Genomic DNA, 18,555 nt, shown 5'->3' with positions numbered 1-18,555 from the left:
TCCGCATGACTGCCTTAATAGATTTTGAGCAGTGTTTAGGGTCGTTGTCTTGTTGAAAGATCCAGCCCAGGTGCAACTTCAACTTCACTGATTCATGAACATTGTTCTCAAGAATCTGCTGATATTGACTGGAATCCATGTGACCCTCAACTTTAAAAAGATTTCCAGTACCTGCACTGGCCACACAGCCACACAGCATGATGGACCACCTCCAAATTTTACTGTAGGTAGCAAGTGTTTTTCTTGGAATGCTGTGTTCTTTTTCAGCCATGCATACCGCCCCTTGTTATGTCCAAATAACTCAATTTTAGTTTAATCAGTCCACAGCACCTTATTCCAAAATGAAGCTGGCTTCTCCAAATGTGCTTTAGCATACCTCAAGTGACTCTGTTTACGGTGTGTACACAGAAAAGGCTTCCTCTGCATTACAACATCTCCTTGTGCAAAGTGTGGTGTATAGTTGAACGATGCACAGAGACACTATCTGCAGCAAGATCATGTTGTAGGTCTTTGAGCAGGTCTGTGGGTTGACTATGACTGATCTCACCATCCTTCGCTTCAGCTTATCTGAGATTTTTCTTGGCCTGCCACTTCAGGCCTTAACTAGTACTTTGCCTGCAGGCTTCCATTTCCTTACTATGTTCCTCACAGTGGAAACTGACAGCTGAAATCTCTGAGATAGCTTTTTGTATCCTTCCCCTAAACTGTGATGTTGAACAATCTTTGTTTTTAGGTCATTTGAGAGTTGTTTAGAGGATCCCATGTTGCCACTCATTGGAAGAGATGCAAAGAGGAGAAACATTTGCAAATGGCCACCTTAAATACCCTTTCTCATGATTGGATTCACCTGTGTAAGGAAGACAAGGGTCAGTGAGCTTACCAAACCAATTTTGTGTTCCAATAATTAGTGCTAAATGTATTCAAATCAATAAAATGACAAGGATGCCAAAATTTATGCACCTGCCTAATTTTGACTAAATAATTATTGCACACTTTCTGTGAATACTAGAAACTTCATTTCACTTCTTAAATATCAGTGTGTTCATCTGCTATATGCTATATTTAACAGAAATTTCTGATCCAGACAACCAATGATTTATAAAGGAAAATCACGAAAATTATCAGGGGTGTCCAAACCTTTGCATACAACTGTATGAGTTGAAAACATGCAGTATGTGTTTTTTAGTGAGCTCTGTGTCCCCCTAGTGGTTTGCCATGAGTGCTGCTGAATCAAAGGTTTGGCTGCAGGCTGGTCCTCCAGCACAGCAGCTGCCACTTGATTAGGTACACCATTCTGATGCTGGATTGGATCCCTTTTGCCTTCAGAACTGCCTTAAATTGTGTAATTCTTCATGACATAGATTAATTCCACCAGCAGCCTCAATTGATTTTACAAGGCAGGATGGATCTTCGCTTTCATGTTATTTATTTGTAGCAGACAGAGAGCTATGAAAGGTAGAACTCAATCCTCTGTCAGCAGAGAGCTGGCTACCAGAGAGAAAGGAAGCAGGGGAGAAAGAGAAAAGATAATTTATTTTCACAGCCATACAGTCTTGCAGATGTGTCGGACGAGTCATGCACAGCAAGGCAGTTTTAACTTATGGTTAAAATTTTAAACAAACTAATTCCGGACAGGTTCTCGAAATTAATGGCACCTCTGTCATTTTTTACGAAGTGAAAATATCAGCTATATATTTTAGTTTTAAAGTAATGCACTAATTTTGAAGGTTTGAGTGTTTACAGACAAAGGCATTATGGGAAAATGGATTCCTGTCATCAGTGGTTTATAATTCCTGCACATTTTTTCTGAATTGTGTGTCATGTCCTGCTGCACATGGAGAGGATTCAGCTTTATCCCAAGCTGGGTGCAGTCGAATTCTCTCTGTGTGTGGCAGGAAACCGTGGACAGGCACTCTTCTCCCGTGCGCTCTGCTCCACTTTGGCTCGGTCCACTTAGGACGCAGCACAGAACCAGAACTCTGCACCACATTTCTCTTCGGATCAAGCAGCAAACGAGACAGGCAGCCAGTTTATGAAATAAAAGGCATTTGAAAGCAGACAGACAGGGTTGAAGAACGGGTTTGAATCTGCCCACTTATGGAAAAAAGTTTGCAAAAAGGAGAGCCTGCCTATTTGTAAAGACAGCTTATAACTTATGCTGTGTTCACATTCCAAGCTGAAGTGACTGAATCTGACCCTTTTTTGTGCCTGCAAGAATGTGTTTTTACAATAATTTTTCAGCAGCTGGCAACTCTTTTTGTTGTCATGCACACTGACAAAATAATAATAACAACAACAATAATAATAATAATAATAATAATAATAATGAAATTTAAAATTAGGCTTATTGTCATAATTAACTGGTGTATTTAATGGAGAAAAATAATCACATTTGATTTCATTGGCATGGGAATGCTGATAACATTTCAGTTAGATTTTTGTTTGATCCACAGATGAAGAACAAAAATTGGGGAGAAAAAAAGGCAAAACACTACATGATCAATTTCTGTCAAACCTAAAACTTTAGCAGATTAATTAATGCAAAGTATTTGCACATTCAACCTAATATGTACAAACATCAAGCTAAATATTTAGCTAAATGTTGAGACAAATATGCACCTCAGTAAAAAAGCTAATTGTTCCTCCCTGAAAGACAGATTAATATAGTGTCTAATAACAGACATTTAGCATGTAAGGGCATGTTTATTCAAATTAACAATTCATGGATGTTTTGTTTAAGAGTAATATTATAGCCTCCAGGCTTTTGATGTCAGTTTCAATTGCAATTTCAGGGGCACTTATAAAATATTAAAAATATAACAATAAAAATGGCTGTTTGTGCAAAATGTTGCCTGTTTCTTTTTAGGTGGGCGGGGGGGCGCTTGGACGGAGTGTTGCCCGGGGAGTAATTCAGTGTAGAACCGCCACTGCCAACACACATGTTACTGTAACGTGTGTGTTGGTTTTTCCAACCCCAATTCCAATGAAGATGGGACGTTGTGTAAAATGTAAATAAAAACAGAATACAATGATTTGCAAATCCTCTTCAACCTATATTCAAGTGAATACACCACAAAGACAAGATATTTAATGTTCAATCTGATAAACTTTATTGTTTTTGTGCAAATATTTGCTCTTTTTGAAATGGATAACTGCAACACATTTCAAAAAAGCTGGGGCAGTGGTATGTTTACCACTGTGTTACATCACCTTTCCTTCTAACAACACTCAATAAGCATTTGGGAACTGAGGACACTAACTGTTGAAGCTTTGTAGGTGGAATTCTTTCCCATTGTTGCTTGATGTACAACTTCAGTTGTTCAACAGTCCAGGGTCTCCGTTGTCATATTTTGTGCTTCATAATGTGCCACACATTTTCAATAGGTGACAGTCTGGACTGCAGGCAGGCCAGTCTAGTACCCGCAGTCTTTTACTACGAAGCCACGCTGTTCTAACACGTGCAGAATGTGGCTTGGCATTGTCTTGCTGAAATAAGCAGGGATGTCCCTGAAAAAGACGTTGCTTGGATGGCAGCATGTGTTGCTCCAAAACCTGGATGTACCTTTCAGCATTGATGGTGCCATCACATATGTGTAAGTTGCCCATGCCATGGGCACTAACACACCCCCATACCATCACAGATGCTGGCTTTTGAACTGTGTGCTGGTAACAGTCTGGATGGTCTTTTTTCTCTTTTGTCCGGAGGACACAATGTCCATTATTTCCAAAAACAATTTGAAATGTGGACTCATCAGACCACAGCACACTTTTCCACTGAGCTCAGGCCCAGAGAAGGTGGCGGTGTTTCTGGATGTTGTTGATGTATGGCTTGCGCTTTGCATGGTAGAGTTTTAACTTGCACTTGTAGATGTAGCGATGAACTGTGTTAACTGACAATGGTTTTCTGAAGTGTTCCTGAGGCCAGGCAGTAAGATCCTCCAGTTTTTAATGCAGTGTCGCCTGAGGGTTGGTTTTTGGCCTTGCTGCTTACGTGTAGAAAGTTCTCCAGATTCTCTGAATCTTCTGATTATATCATGGACTCTAGATGATGGAATCCCTAAATTCCTTGCAAATGAATGTTGAGAAACATTGTTCTTAAACTGTTGGAGTATTTTTTAACGCAGTTCTTCACAAAGTGGTGTCCTTGCCCCATCTTTGATTGTGAATGGCTGAGCCTTTTGGGGATGTTCCTTTTATAATCAGATGACACGCACATCACAATCTGTACTGGCGTGCAGGATCAAAAAATATAGCACAAAAAACAAAAAAGAATGCCCTTCATCATGTCTGATGAAGGGCGAGGCCAGAAACGTCACTTTGGTGCTTCATTAAAGGTTTGTTTGTGTTGTGTGTTGGGGAGGGGGGGTTTGGCTGGCCAAGATACTGTTTGTGTGTTTTGTGTATACTTCGGGTGGTTTGTGGGGGGCGTGTCTGAGGCTGTGATGATGGATGAAGCATCTCTCACCCTCCACTGTCATCATGCCAACCCCATGCACCTGATGAGCAGTTCATGTGCAGAGTTAAAGGACTACCAGCTGAAGTGGATATCCTGATCAGCAGTTCATGTGCAGAGTTAAAGGACTACCAGCTGAAGTGGATATCCTGATCAGCAGTTCATGTGCAGAGTTAAAGGACTACCAGCTGAAGTGGATATCCTGATCAGCAGTTCACGTGCAGTTCCAAAGGACTTCCAGCTGAAGTAGATATCCTAATGATGTACTACATTTAAGCCATGACTGCTCTGTGTAAGGTGCTGGGGACTCAACCTTGTTGCTGCTGTGTGACGATTGTTTGTCTAACATTGTGACGCTGAGGATCGCTCCAGGTTTGACGCACCGTGCCTGTTAAGGAGATGGGTGAGGGACATGCTCCATCAGCACACTTCAGAGGTAACTAAAGCTGTGAATGACTTTGAGTAATTAACAATAGTAATTTGGCGTTTTGTACGCAGCTATATTTGAGCTACTCTGATAATTGTGTAAATTCGCTCTTCACAGCCGTGGCGTGCGGATTGATGGTCCTCCACGGGCTGTGAGAGCTGTTTCTGTAATTTGAGTCTGAATTAGAACCTGAATGTGTTTGCTGATGGTGTGAACCCTAAACAGTATTTGTGTTTACTTATCTCGCCTCTCATCCTTAACAGGCGCTGTCCGATTCATTAACCACCTGGGGGGTGCCGGCGGGAATTTCTGGGTCCAGAACTGTCGGGCTCCAATCCCTTGGGCGCTAGGAAGAGCGCGTCGTCCTCCACCCCGCCAGGCTAATTCACTTTTTGTTTATATTTGCACTTGAAATAAATCTGTTATGTTCTTTGGAACCGCTCTCTGTTTCTTTAGCGCTGGGTCCTTGTCAGACGCTGGTTCGCTCCTCTAACCTGCGTCCCAACATAACAGTTTGGGAGCTAACTGGCTGTGCGGATCTCTTTTTTTTTTGTTTTTTGATGTTCCTTTTATACCCAATCATGACACTTACATATTTCCAATTGATCTGTTCACTTGTGGAATGTTCCAAACAGGTGTTCTTTGAGCATTCATCAACTGCCCAGCTCTTTTTTTTTTAAATGTGTTGCAGGCATCCATTTCAAAATGAGCAAATATTTGCACAAAAACAAAAAAGTCTATCAGTTTGAACATTAAATATCTTGTCTTTGTGGTGTATTCAATTGAATATAGGTTGAAGAGGATTTGCAAATCATTGTATTGTTTTTATTTATATTTCATACAACATCCCAACTTCATTGGAATTGGGGTTGTACAAATAAATCTGTATCTGTAAAAATGTTTTTTTTATTTGTTAAAAAAAAAGGCAATTTGAAAACTGAAAATTCTGTTTAAGTGTGAGTCAGCACATATAGCAAAATGTGCCAGTTAAATTGCGCGTTTTTCTTTTTTATTAAAATGTACCTGCTGTGTACGGCATGCCAGAGCATTGCAGTGATATGACATGCTATCACCTTTTATCATCATTCACGTGAGTCCCATGAATGTCACAAATTACTCTATGAAAATTGATGACAACATACACATAATGTAATGCAACTTACTACACCTTAACTAAAGTTACATGAAATATACAATGACATGGTTAAAATTCTTCTCTATTACCTGTGCATAGAACATGTAACTCAGCTAGTGCTTTATACATCCATTCACACTCTGTTATATTGAAGCCCTTCAGGAACACTGTGATGTGATGTTTCTTTGACTTTTAGTGGCTTTATGGAAATATAGACTCATTTCAAAATGACATGCTTCAAAACTCTGACAGGTGCATTTTTGGACTGATTTCTGACTGATGTTATGAGTTGATTGAGGAGGTGATGCATTACAGATTTCAGCTGAACAGAAGTCAAGCACCAGCACTGTAAAGAAACTCCACCTCCTCCTCTGGGCTTAAACACATCTGAGATGTCAATAACACAGCGGAATTGTGTTTTATGATCCAACAAGTCAATATTTCAAATAGTAAAAAAAAAAAACAATCAAAACAGGTGGCATTGTGTCTGTGTCAAAGACAAAGAGTAGCATCCATTGTTTCATTAGCATTAGGTGAAAAGGTTAGAGTCTGTGAGGGCATGGGGTGCGCCAGTGCCCACGATGTGGGTAACACACATTTGTGAGGGTAGCTATGTTTACTTGACAGCAAGTAGACTTCTTATTAGATTTGAAGCCATTTTGGCATTCATCCAAGTGACTTCTTCAGTTTTAAAAGGCAGATGTTGTAAGCACTTGAGTCATTTAAAGTCTACTTTTGACAGAGGATCACTTGGTGCACTCTCCCTGATGAATGTGTGAAAGATCTGTGACCTTCCTTGGGAGTGGTGAAAGGCCCATTTTATAGTTGGCAGAAAGATAGAAAGAGTCAGACCTCTCCCCCAGTTGAGGTAAGGATTTTTAACACCCCGTCAAACCATCTATCTTCTCTGCCCAAAATGTCCACATTGTTGTCTTTAAAAGCATCGATTTGCCTTTTAGATGAAGGTCAACTGCAGAGTCCTGACATGAGGTATTGCTCCTTCTGTGGCAGGCTGATGCATTTGTGCAGTGGCTGTTTCGTTTCCCCAACTTACATAAATGAACCCACTGCACCAAACATCAACATTATTTGTCTTGTGATGTTGGAGTCTGATCCATAGGGTAGATGAGGATCTGCTGCAGTGTATTTATGCCTTCTATTGATGTTCACCTATACCGTCATCTTAGTTTCCACACAGGATAAGATCTTTTCTGTGCTGTTTTGGGGCACAGTGTTCTGATCACTCCCAGCTTATGTGGTTGTGGATGGTGGGAATGAAATCAGACAGTTGTCTCTACATTTGTGAGTTTCCTACAACTTTCAGTGTCTTATATTGACCTTATCATTTAAGTGCACCACATTGTCAGAAGACCAACATTTTGCCTTTTGTGTCTTCCCTGGTGAACTTGATGTTGCTGCCCATTGTGCTGTGTGAACTGCGAAGGCATACACTTTGTGAATCCTAAGCCACCTTGACCAATTTGATCCCAGCACTACCATTCAATTCATCATGCCAATGCATCCCGTTTTGTCCCGCTTGAACCATACTTTCTCATATATACATGGTAAAATGCACTACATTTATATAGTGCTTTTCTATCTGCATCAGACTCTCAAATGCCTCACATTCACACTGGTGTCAGGGTGCTGCCATACAAGGCACTCACTACAGACCGGGAGCAACTAGGGGATTAAGGACCTTGCCCAAGGGCCCTTAGTGATTTTCCGGTCAGGCTGGGATTTGAACCAAGGATCTTCTGGTCTCAAGCCCAATGCTTAACCACTAGACCATCACCTCCACATTTTGTAGCCTATGACGCATTTGCTATCAGAATTTGGCTGATGAAACCATCTCTCATCGCTCCCAGAATCACAGAAAAATTATCAACAGCATCAGGTTGTCCGTGCTCGCCGTGCAGTGAAGAACGCATTTGGAATCTTGTCTCAAAGGTAATTCTTTATAACATATATATTGTAATGGATTGGAAAAACAGTTGCATTTTCATTCCTTCTTATGTGTTACATAATGTATCTGTAAAGTTATGTTTATTATAGATGTAACATCTCTTCATAATCTAATTTCACATTCAGATGGCCTGCGCGCAATTACATGAAATGACGCGAACATCTCAAAATTTTCTTTGCGCACTGGCACTCAGCTGTGTACAGTTCTCACACAGTTTACAACAGTTCACGATGGGTTTACTCACTGGGAGCAAGATTACGTGCCAGTGCGGGGATCAAATTTGTGCAAATGTGAAGGTGCATTTAATCTTCATCCAAGTCCCATCTACATATCGGAAGTCCCCAGAAGTAACTAATGGCTTTCATCTCCGCTTCTTCCTCTTTGAGGTTTACAGCAAAGGAAGAAACAGGGTCACACTCTCTGTGTTAAACATTGTTCAGAGTTAGACTTTTATTTTCTCAGAATTGATCATATCAGTGCTGATTCACCTCGCTCTGAATGTAATTTAACTCACCATGTAAATTGAACCCTGCCCATGAGTTTGGCCTGGCTAGTAGTGGTGGGTGGATTGATCCAAATATCAATAATATTGATACCAACATTGGTATTGATATTGATTGTTACCATTGTAATGAGATTGATACTTTAGTTTCAGTTTCTCTGCTGTATGCACTGATGCATTCAGAAAAGAAGTGCGGTGAAGGGGAGAATTTTTTTTTGTATTGTATTTCCTGAACACACATTCTACTTGAAATTCTACTTGTTTTATAACATTTGTTGCGGAGTGATACTTTTGTACACTTTGCTTATTTATGAAAAAAGCCCAGAAGTCCAATGAAAGCAGAAATTTTATTTAATTTTTGTATTGTAGTTTCTGAAAACTCTACCTGAAAAAACATTTTTTTAATCTGTTCTCAAGTGATTATTTTGTACACTTTGTTTATTTAAGAAAAAAAATCCAGACATGCCAATGAATGGGGAAAAATGTTTTATTACTGTTCTATTGTTTCTCAACAAAAACTTTTATTATGATGATGAAGCATTTCGTATTTACCTATTGGCTTTGTCCAAATTCTGTCCTCTTTTAAATCATTAATAATTCAAACAAAAAAAATCACAAAAATACTTAAAGGTCATGAAAATTCATTCAAATTTCACAATTCGATGATGCATCCACATTATTTAATATGTATATGTCGCAGACATGAACAAGCGAAACTCTTCAGAATCTCACCATGCCATTTAGGACCTTCAGACTTTTTTTTTAGTAAATGCTTCTGGAGAGCATTAGCATAGCTAAAAAAAAAAAAAAACCTTCAGCTTCTGGGGTGCTTTGCCAGGAAGTGTTCAACATTTTACTTTTTTTTTATTATTACTTAATGAGACGAACAAAATGTTACACATAAACCTTACAAAGGTTTAAATACAACAGCAAAAACAACATACCAAAGAACAGGTTAATTTAAAAAGCAGATCAAAACTAGGGTGGGAATTATATATATATATATATATATATATATATATATATATATATATATATATATATATAACTTTCCAAAGTTAAACACATTTGACATTTCCTGTTTCACTGTGGACTCAAAATTTGGCACTTCCTGTTTCAGTCTCAACTTGAAATTGAATTCCCACGAGATCTCATGTACTGTCAATGTAGGAAGTGTTCAACATTTGGCATTTCCTGTTTCACTGTGGGCTCAAAATTTGGCACTTTCTGTTTGAGACTCAGTGTACCATGAGTGACCTCGTATTAAAAAGTACAAGTATGTGTATCAACGATAGTGACCCTGTATTTACTTGGTATAGGATTAATACCAAATCTTACAGTATCGCACAACACTGCTGGCTGGTCTCCTCCTCTGTTCACGTGGAAAAAGAGGCAGGCACACACTAAGTAATGTCACACACAGGCAGCAGTGACATCCATTTATTTTTTGCTGTTCTGCTTTAATTTAGTGTGTCAGAGAAAAACACTAAACACTTGGGCTAAAAACTATGAACAGACTTTTATGTGGAAAATAAAAAATATGCATAAAAATGGGTACAGTAGCAAACGAGGAGGTGGAAACCAGCCCGTAGCTTGGGTTTGTGTGAGCCAATCAGAAGGGCTCAGTGCCAAGCGATCTTCAGCCAATTAAACTGACGAACTTGCTGCTGGTTGCCTAGGTGGAGACCAGCCAGGACTTGGGTGGGAAATGAGAAAAAGAGGTTGCTTTGACAGTGTGCTAAACTAGAATGCTATTAGTTCAAACCCAACATGAGAGTTGTATGACTGTGTTGTCACCTAATAACCAGAAGGGTATGGGTTCAAACACAACCTGATGGTGCTATGTCAGTGCTGTGGCCTAATAACCAAACACAATATAATGGTGCTATAACAGTGCTGTTGCCTAATAATTAAAAGGTTATGGGATCAAATACAACCTGACAGTGCTATGACTGTTTTGTCATCTAACATCCAGAAGATTATGTGTTCAAATGCAAACTGAAGGTGTTATGGCAGTGCTCTTACCTAATAACAAGAGGGGTCCTTGGTCACAAACAATCTGATGGTGCTGTCACCTAATAACCAGAAGTTATGGGTTGAAGCCCAACGTGGTAGTGCTATGACATTGCTCTCACCTATAACGAAAAGCTTAAAAAAAAAGGATTCAAAAGAATTTTATTGTCATATGCACAAAAGAACATGTTCCCTGCAGAATGAAATGTGTCTACTGCATTTAACCCATCCTAATTGCCAATTAGGAGCAGAGGTCGCCATTAGGCACCCGGGGACCAGCTCCAGATGTACATCCCTGCCTTGGTCAACAGCAGGGCTGAGCAAACCAAGACCGACCCATAACAAACGACACACACATAACACACAACACACATAGGCCGGCCCGGTACATAAACACATATAAAAAAGCACACACGAGGGAAGAAGAGAGAAAAAAAAAACCCTCATAGCCACTGCATTACACAGCAGCAATGAGGAAAAAACCCCCATCAGCACAGAAAAACAATAATCACACAGACAACAAAGACGCAGGATGACAACCGAGATTTGAAGGTCCAGTTTATCAGAACACTCCGGAGGCAGCCTATTAGGTGCCGTCAACGGCCTTGTCCGACAATCCTGGAAGGGGGAGGGGCTCAGCCTGAGAAGCTGAGGGGAGGGGAATGACCAGGGAGCGAGGCTTAAGTGTTGATCTTCTTGAGGAGGTTTTTTATCACAGCGGCCTTGAAGTGCAGCTGTGTTTGGGGAAGCCAAATGAATATCCAGATTAGCAGACGCCTGAAAGATTCCACAGTTCTGAGAACAGAGTGGCTCTCAATACATCTGAATGTAGAATGTGGTCTTCACTGACGGTCAAAGCGGATTTCCAGAGCTGCAATCCTGCCTGAGATGTTTTCCAGCGTGTGGTTAACACCCGCCGACTGCGCAGCCACTGCCTTCCCAATCGAATCAATCATGTAGGGCAGCCTGGAAGGCCCAATTAATGCTGCCTGCACTTTCTTAATTTTCTGGTAAACCAGCGCCATGCCCGCTCCACACAGCAGAAAGCCGGTCACCACCAAGCCAAATATATACACATCTTCGACGTCCTCCACAGAAAGCGTGTAAAGGCACATGACCTGCCATCTCCTCCACGAGTCCATCACGTAACCCATCACATGCGTCCCGGCAGGACAGGTCGGGTCCTCCACCCCCGAATGTCTTGTGGAAAAAATAGTGTCAATTGCGTTCAGAGACCACTTTAACACCATTGTACAAGTCACACCTGATATTTTTAAAAGTGGTGTTTTCCAGCTCGCGAAAGAAGAACGAGATCGCGAGTACAAGCGGGTGGCTGGGCACTCCCTTAGAGATAGGGTGAGGAGCTCGGTCACTCGGGAGGAGCTCGGAGTCGAGCCGCTGCTCCTCCACGTCGAAAGGAGTCAGTTGAGGTGGCTCGGGCATCTTTTCCGGATGCCCCCTGGACGCCTCGCTGGAGAGGTGTTCTGGGCACGTCTCACTGGGAGGAGGACCCGGGGAAGACCCAGGACACGCTGGAGGGATTACATCTCTCGGCTGGCTTGGAAACACCTTGGGGTTCCCCCGGAGGAGCTGGAGGAGGTGTGTGTGGATCGGGAGGTCTGGGCGGCTTTGCTTGAGCTGCTGCCCCCGCGACCCGACTCCGGATAAAGCGGAAGAAAATGGATGGATGGATGGGTATTTAAGGTGGCCATTTGCAAATGTTTCTCCTCTTTGCATCTCTTCTAATGAGTGGCAACATGGGACCCTCTAAACAACTCTCAAATGACCTGAAAACAAAGATTGTTCACATCATGGTTTGGGGGAAGGATATAAAAAGCTATCTCAGAAATTTCAGCTGTCAGTTTCCACTGTGAGGAACATAATAGGAAATGGAAGACCACAGGCACAGTACTAGTTAAGGCCCGAAGTGAACACAGCATTCCAAGAAAAACAATACCTGCAGTAAAATTTGGAGGTCGTTCCATCATGCTGTGTGGCTGTGTGGCCAGTGCAGGTACTGGGAATCTTGTTAAAGTTAAGGGTCACATTGATTCGGGCCACTTCACACATAGTGTGAATTTGGTCGATTTGTTTACAGCTTCAGGGTGACACACAGTGGTAGAGGTGTATGAATGTACCACAAAACATTGCACCGACGGGCAGGCGTGCACAACGCCGGTGCAACGGTTCGTGCACGCAATGGTGTCTGTCAAGCAGGAACACAGTGTGGGCAGCTGCAGCTGCTTGCATTGTGTTCCATGGGATGAGTTGCACCACATCATGCTGCTGATGTGGAGGAAAATGAAATAAAACAGCTGTATAATTAGTGAATATCACTGGGTTGATATAAATAATACATAAAATGGGATGGAATACAGAACCTGGCGGTTAAATAATCCTGGTTAAAACAAAACAAAATACACCACTCACAGGATTTGAACCCACACACTCTGATTACCAGACAGAAACTTTACTACTGCACCACAATCACTGTCTTATAACATGAGTGTGAAATGGTTAAACTCAACAAACAGATAAATGTATTTTCTAAAAAAAAAAAATAAAAATGCTGTGAATACTGACCAAACGGCATTTGGTCAGTTATCAAAGTTATCAAAGTTGAAGTTGCGCTGGGGCTGGATCTTTCAACAAGACAATGACCCTAAACACTGCTCAAAATCTACTAAGGCAGTCATGCAGAGGAACAAGTACAACGTTCTGGAATGGCCATCTCAGTCCCCAGACCTGAGTATTACTGAAAATCTGTGGTGTGATTTTAAGCGGGTTGTCCATGCTCAGAAACCAACAAACCTGACTGAACTAGAGATGTTTTATAAAGAAGAATGGTGCAAAAAACCTTCAACCAGAATCCAGACTCTCATTGGAAGCTATAGAAAGCATTGAGAGGCTGTTATTTCTGCAAAAGGAGAAATATTGATGTATTTTTTCTGTTGGGAACCCAAAATTTATGCACCTGCCTAATTTTGTTTAAACAATTATTGCACACTTTCTGTAAATCATATAAACTTCATTTCACTTCTCAGATATCACTGTGTTTGTCTGCTATATGATTAAGTCCCTTCGGCTGCTCCCTTGTTTGCACTCGGGGTCACCACAGCAAACCCAAGGTGGATCTGCATGTTGAGTGATTTATAAAGGAAAATCACAGAAATCATCAGTCTCCAGACTTTTACATATGTATATGTGCAATGACAATAAAGACTCTGCTTCAATAGCATATATATATATATATATATATATATATATATATATATATATATATATATATATATATATATATATATATATATACACTCAACAAAAATATAAATGCAACACTTTTGGTTTTGCTCCCATTTTGTATGAGATGAACTCAAAGATCTAAAACTTTTTCCACATACACAATATCACCATTTCCCTCAAATATTGTTCACAAACCAGTCTAAATCTGTGATAGTGAGCACTTCTCCTTTGCTGAGATAATCCATCACACCTCACAGGTGTGCCATACCAAGATGCTGATTAGACACCATGATTAGTGCAAAGGTGTGCCTTAGGCTGCCCACAATAAAAGGCCACTCTGAAAGGTGCAGTTTTATCACACAGCACAATGCCACAGATGTCGCAAGATTTGAGGGCGCGTGCAATTGGCATGCTGACAGCAGGAATGTCAACCAGAGCTGTTGCTCGTGTATTGAATGTTCATTTCTCTACCATAAGCCATCTCCAAAAACGTTTCAGAGAATTTGGTAGTACATCCAACCAGCCTCACAACTGCAGACCATGTGTAACCACACCAGCCCAGGACCTCCACATCCAGCATGTTCACCTCCAAGATCGTCTGAGACCAGCCACTCGCACAGCTGCTGAAACAATCGGTTTGCATAACCAAAGAATTTCTGCACAAACTGTCAGAAACCGTCTCAGGGAAGCTCATCTGCATGCTCATCGTCCTCATCGGGGTCTCGACCTGACTCCAGTTAGTTTATATTTTTGTTGAGTGTACGTATGTATGTATATATATATATATATATACACATAGTGAGGAAAATAAGTATTTGAACACCCTGCGGTTTTGCAAGTTCTCCCGCTTAGAAATCATGGAGGGGTCTGAAATTTTCATATTAGGTGCATGTCCACTGTGAGAGACATAATCTAAAAAAAAAAAAAACAATCCAGAAATCACAATGTATGATTTTTTTAATAATTTATTTGTATGTTACTGCTGCAAATAAGTATTTGAACACCTACCAACCAGCAAGAATTCTGGCTCACACAGACCTGTTAATTTTTCTTTAAGAAGCCCTCTTATTCTGCACTCTTTACCTGTATTAATTGCACCTGTTTGAAGTTGTTACCTGTATAAAAGACACCTGTTCACACACTCAATCAATCACACTCCAACCTGTCCACCATAGCCAAGACCAAAGAGCTGTCTATGGACACCAGGGACAAAACTGTAGACCTGCACAAGGTTGGGATGGACTACAGGACAACAGGCAAGCAGCTTGGTAGAAGACAACAACTGTTATTATTTATTAGAAAGTGGAAGAAACACAAGATGACTGTCAATCTCCCTCGGTCTGGGATTCCATGCAAGATCTCACTTTGTGGGGTAAGGATGATTCTGAGGAAGCTCAGAACTACACAGGAGGACCTGGTCAATGACCTGAAGAGAGCTGGGACCACAGTCACAAAGATTACATTAGTATCACATGATGCTGTCATGGTTTAAAATCTTGCAGGGCAGCAAGGTCCCCCTGCTCAAGCCAGCACACGTCCAGGCCCGTTTGAAGTTCACCGGTGACCATCTGGATGATCCAGAGGAGGCATGGGAGAAGGTCATGTGGTCAGATGAGACCAGAATAGAGCTTTTTGGAATCAACTCCATTTACCATGTTTAGAGGATGAGAACAGCCCCAAGAAAACCATCCCAACCGTGAAGCATGGGGTGGAAACATCATACTCTGGGGGTGCTCTTCTGCAAAGGGGACAGGACAACTGCACCGTATTGAAGGGAGGATGGATGGGGTCATGTATTGCGAGATTTTGGCAAACAACCTCCTTCCCTCAGTAACAGCACTGAAGATGGGTCATGGCTGAGTCTTCCAGTATGACAATGACCCCAAACACATAGCCAGGGCAAATAAGGAGGGGCTCCGTAAGAAGCATTTCAAGGTCCTGGAGTGGCCTGGCCAGTCTCCAGACCAGAACTCAATAAAAAATCTTTGGAGGGAGCTGAAACTCCAAACCTGAAAGATCTAGAGAAGATCTATATGGAGGAGTGGACCAAAATCCCTGCTGCAGTGTGTGAAAACCTGGTGAAAAACTACAGGAAACATTTGACCTCTGTAATTGCAAACAAAGGCTACTGTACCAAATATTAACATTGATGTTCACAGGTGTTCAAATACTTATTTGCAGCAGTAATATACAAATAAATTATTAAAAAAAAAATCATACATTGTGATTTCTGGATTTTTTTTTTTAGATTACGTCTCTCACAGTGGACATGCACCTAAGATAAAAATTTCAGACCCCTCCATGATTTCTAAGTGGGAGAACTTGCAAAACCGCAGGGTGTTCAAAAACTTATTTTCCTCACTGTACATACTCGTATATAGATAGAGTTTTGACAGGAATCTAAGGAAAACACAGTCAAACAAATCTAAAACAAAATCAAAACGGGGTGGGGTACACATTTGTTGATTTTTTTTGACACCTAGCATGCATTTCAGGATTTAGTGTTTTGTATTTATTTATTTATTTTTGTATTGAATCCAGGTCATTGTCACCTTGATTCCAATTTAACACTGTGGGTCCATGCGTTCTCACTGCAGAGTCTATTTTACTCTGCAAATTCCTGTGTGATATCATGATATTGTTATATAGTTTTTAAGGTACATTTATATTTGGTGGTGTTTGTGTGTGTGTGTGAGCAGAGCTGATGGATATGATGAGGATGTTACATCACTGGCAGACAGACGCAGCAGCATCCAGCTCGCAGCAAACATCCATATTGGCCATATTGTACACAGCAGTGCCTCGCAAATCGGCTGCGTCACACACACACACACACACACACACACACACACACACACACACACACACACACACACACACACACACACACACACACACACACACACACACACACACACACACACACACAGGAAAAAAAAGCACGGCAGCGGAACAAGAAGTCCCCACAGCAGGACTAATACACGCTTTAAAAAGCCACACTCGGCTGAGCTGGTAAGTCTCGATGCGTTAAATGCGTAATCTTATTTTCCGTTGCGACGCACGGGTCCCATTATGTCGCAGCTTTGCGCGTCCTTTGCTGCGGCTTTGTGGCTCACACAGGCTTTCTCCAAACCATCACCACGGCCCACAGAGCCTCGCTGCTCAACATTTTGCTTCTTTCTTGTGTTTTCAGGGAAAATGGTTAAACTGGGGAACAATTTCAGCGAGAAAAATAACGGCAAGGTGGTTTCCGAAGACGGATTTGACACCATCCCGCTCATAACGCCTTTAGATGCCAGTCAGCTGCAGTTCCCTCCACCAGACAAGGTGAGATTTTAAGGTTGACATTTTGGGAATTACAGAATCATCCATGCCTCCTTCTTCTTCTTTTTTTTTTTTGATGCATTTAAATAATTACAATGAAATTAAGGATATAGGCGTTGGTGCACAAATAAACCCATGACATCAGAGGTAATATTTATGTATATGTAATCTAATGAGTGTGTGATGTGTTTTTCCAGGTGGTGGTGAAGACAAAGGCTGATTATGATGGAGACAGCAAGAAGGGAAAGCTGCGATCTCCTAAAATTGCAGAGTTCTCCATAAGTATCATCGAAGGTGTTTCTGAGCGACTCAAAGTAAGAACATTTTATTGCAGTTTGTGTATGACTTGTCTTCACATTTACAAAATCATCCTGTGGACCACCACAACAACATTCCCGCTGTGCTCCAAGTCATCACAGACTTCAGTCAGGCTACCTTCACTCCAGTGCCCTGCTTTCATCATGTCAGCCAGCACCCCCACCCTCAAACCCCCTTTAATTCAGCTGCTGCCATGGTAACAGCCTCCAGATGACAGCATCCTTTCCTTCCTTCCTTCCATGCTCCCCTGACCGTCACACATTCATATGTAAATGATTCACAGTTCCAGCTCTGATTTGGACTCTGGTGTTTTCTCCACTTTTGCTTTGAAAGTCACATTAAAAATAATCAGAAGAAGCTGTTTCTCCGGGGAGTGTCACGCCTCCTTTTTTTGGTTTTTAAGCACAGCATTAATTCACAGACATCTGAAAGGCAAAGAGGCACATCAGTGAGAGGAAGGACTCCTCGCACGCTCACATTGGCACTTTGAAGTCCTGCAGGGAGCCTTTTATCGCACAACGCCTCTCGTCATAACGCCTGTTGCTTTGCTTTGTACATGTTGCACCATCTGCTCCGCTGTGTAACTGCACCATCTCTTTTTCTTATTAACTCCACCAAGGAGGCTGTTTCAACGTCTGTCCAGAAATGTGGATTTTGAAAAGAAAAAAAAAAAAAAATGACTGAACCAATTTTCATGAAACTTTGTGGAGAGAGTGAGGATCGGTACATTTAGAGCAAATTTGAGTAAAGGGGTAAATCCAGGATTTTTCCCACTTCCTTTAAGGATGTTAGAGAGGGCATTTTTGACATTTTCCCCAAATGTATAACCAAAAGCTGGATGATGTCTCTGTCAAGTGTAACAAAGGCTTCTGGAGTCCAACTTCACTCATGTTTGAAATCGCTTCTTAAATATACAGCAAACAGCTGTAAAGGTGTAGTCCCTTTCAGTTTTCCAAGATTTTTCCTGACTTTGCCCTTTGACCTTGAAAATTTTATCACTTCTTGCCTATCAGGATATGAATCTTCAGTAAAATGTAACGATATATGAAAAACTGTGGGCTCTGTTTGCAATCAGACAAACAAAGAAACAGCGGCGATAACGTAAACATAACCTCCTCCAACTTCATTGGTGGAAGTAATGACGAACCCAAATATCAGTGATGAGGACCAGAAT

At 41.3% G+C, this 18,555-nt stretch overlaps 1 protein-coding gene across 1 annotated transcript in view; it reads left to right on the top strand.

The window, feature by feature from the left end:
• The first annotated feature begins 1,469 nt into the window (after positions 1-1,469).
• The window catches only part of LOC117507231 (neuronal vesicle trafficking-associated protein 1-like), a 33,178-nt gene continuing 16,092 nt past the window's right edge, over positions 1,470-18,555 (top strand). Inside the window, exons 1-4 of the mRNA XM_034167055.1 lie at positions 1,470-1,530; positions 16,682-16,752; positions 16,934-17,066; positions 17,261-17,377. Of these exons, the coding sequence (XP_034022946.1) occupies positions 16,938-17,066; positions 17,261-17,377 (246 nt within the window). The 5' untranslated portion in view covers positions 1,470-1,530; positions 16,682-16,752; positions 16,934-16,937. The remainder of the gene's footprint in view (positions 1,531-16,681; positions 16,753-16,933; positions 17,067-17,260; positions 17,378-18,555) is intronic.

This window comes from Thalassophryne amazonica, chromosome 3, assembly GCF_902500255.1.
Source record: "Thalassophryne amazonica chromosome 3, fThaAma1.1, whole genome shotgun sequence".
NCBI lineage: Eukaryota > Metazoa > Chordata > Actinopteri > Batrachoidiformes > Batrachoididae > Thalassophryne > Thalassophryne amazonica.
The sequence above is the reverse complement of the archived record's forward strand: the minus strand, read 5'-3'. Positions and strand labels throughout refer to the sequence as shown.